At 44.0% G+C, this 1,576-nt stretch overlaps 1 protein-coding gene across 1 annotated transcript; it reads left to right on the top strand.

The window, feature by feature from the left end:
- Positions 1-562: 562 nt before the first annotated feature.
- Positions 563-1,464, top strand: LOC119591752 (carbohydrate sulfotransferase 14-like). Its single transcript, XM_037940498.1, has 2 exons — positions 563-592; positions 823-1,464. The coding sequence occupies exons 1-2, from the start codon at positions 563-565 to the stop codon at positions 1,462-1,464; spliced, it is 672 nt and encodes a 223-aa protein (XP_037796426.1).
- Positions 1,465-1,576: the final 112 nt, after the last annotated feature.

Here is a 1,576-nt window from a genome sequence, read left to right as displayed (position 1 = left end):
TCTTTTCTCATAAGAAGAAAATACCATTCTCACCACCTTAAGACATTGATTTTCCCCGGAGTTGCTTAATTATGGTTCAGAAATTTGGAGGGGGGGGGGTGCTCCAAATCCAAAGCCCGGCGGTTGCGCTGTTGTATCGTTGTGGAAACAGACTCTTCCTACTCTCCTCCCCGACTCTCAATCCTTCGCTGACCCAACGTAAAACTAAGATGATAAATGATCCGCAGGTCATTGATCGTATCTACATAACATACACTCTTGGATAACGCCTAGAATGCATTCGTTTAGCTTGTCCGCGTCCCCCAACACCAGTGCAAGTAATTCCTAATTGCATTATCATGTGTAAAGGATGTGTAGTTTTAGATGTCCATCAATTTCAGACTCATTACAAGTACCCATACAGTATACAGTACATTAAGCAAGAAAGTCATTCGGCAAATATCCGTCTTTAAATAATGTTTTCGGGATTGTGTAGTTTAAGACTTTGGAGTTCTCTTTTGGTGACGAGGCTGCATGTCATTAGAGGCATACACCTTTTCAACTCAACAATTTGGATAAGACCATGCTGGTTCTTAGAGCATTCATACTCTTAGTACAGGAGGAGAGAAAATGGTATATATACACAAACATCATCGCAGCTAAATGGAAGATGCTTCTAAGGAAATGATTCTTGATTCGATATAATCTTCACCTTCTATAATTTACTATTTCTTTAGTGAAAAAGACGTATAATTTTGCTTATGATCCTGGTGGATTGGCATCCTGTAGTACAGCAAGTTAGGATTTTTTATTTATTCTTTATAAGAATCTCATCATAACTAGTTGCACATTTTCCCCAGAGACAAGTTCCTAAATGGCTGCCCAATATCGGCTTATGACGCTGCCTGGAAGAACGCAACGCGAAGCAGTCAGACTTGGCGCTACCGCTGGGGCGCCTATTGGCTTCCGGCGCTCGTCTCCAGGGGCGACGTCAAACCTTCGCTGTGGATGGGCAGGAGGAGACACGCAAAGACAGCGAACGTATCCGACGTGTGTAGATCAACGCTGCTCTCGAATATGGTTGTTGCTCGCCAATTTGAACGGGATTACAGACTCAACATGAAAAAGTACATGAGCCTCTTCGGCAACGCAACTTTCAGTTTTGAGGACTTTCTCCGCCATGTACTTTGGACATTTGATTACAGCGTCATGGACCATCACTGGGCTCCCCAAAGCTGCCTGTGCGATCCATGCGGACAGCACTATGACTATATCCTCCACTTGGAGAACATCGGGCAGGAGGCTCGACACGTGTTCGATGCCTTGGGGGTTCCTCAGGAGGTTCAGTTAGGAAGTGATCATGATACGAAAAAGGCTCTCAGTGTGTCCGAAAATGGGTACTTCGATGGCATTGACAAAGCCATTATGACACGACTCTATGTGCTTTACAAAAATGACTTTGATCTGTTCGGTTATCAGTATTAGTGCAGTAATCAGGAAAATGGTAAATCGGAGCCTCGAAACATCGAAGAGGTTCAGAGGAGAATGAAAACAGAAAAGCTGTTGGCGTCAGATACTGAAAGCGCTCGCTCGCTTT

This window comes from Penaeus monodon, chromosome 29, assembly GCF_015228065.2.
Source record: "Penaeus monodon isolate SGIC_2016 chromosome 29, NSTDA_Pmon_1, whole genome shotgun sequence".
Lineage (NCBI taxonomy): Eukaryota > Metazoa > Arthropoda > Malacostraca > Decapoda > Penaeidae > Penaeus > Penaeus monodon.
Note: the sequence above shows the minus strand (reverse complement) of the source record. Positions and strands in the feature narration are given on the sequence as shown.

Coding starts and splice junctions, on each gene's coding strand:
- LOC119591752 (XM_037940498.1), top strand. CDS start 563: ATGCTGGTTCTTAGAGCATTCATACTCTTA. Junction 593..822: donor TTAGAGCATTCATACTCTTA/GTACAGGAGGAG, acceptor CATCATAACTAG/TTGCACATTTTCCCCAGAGA.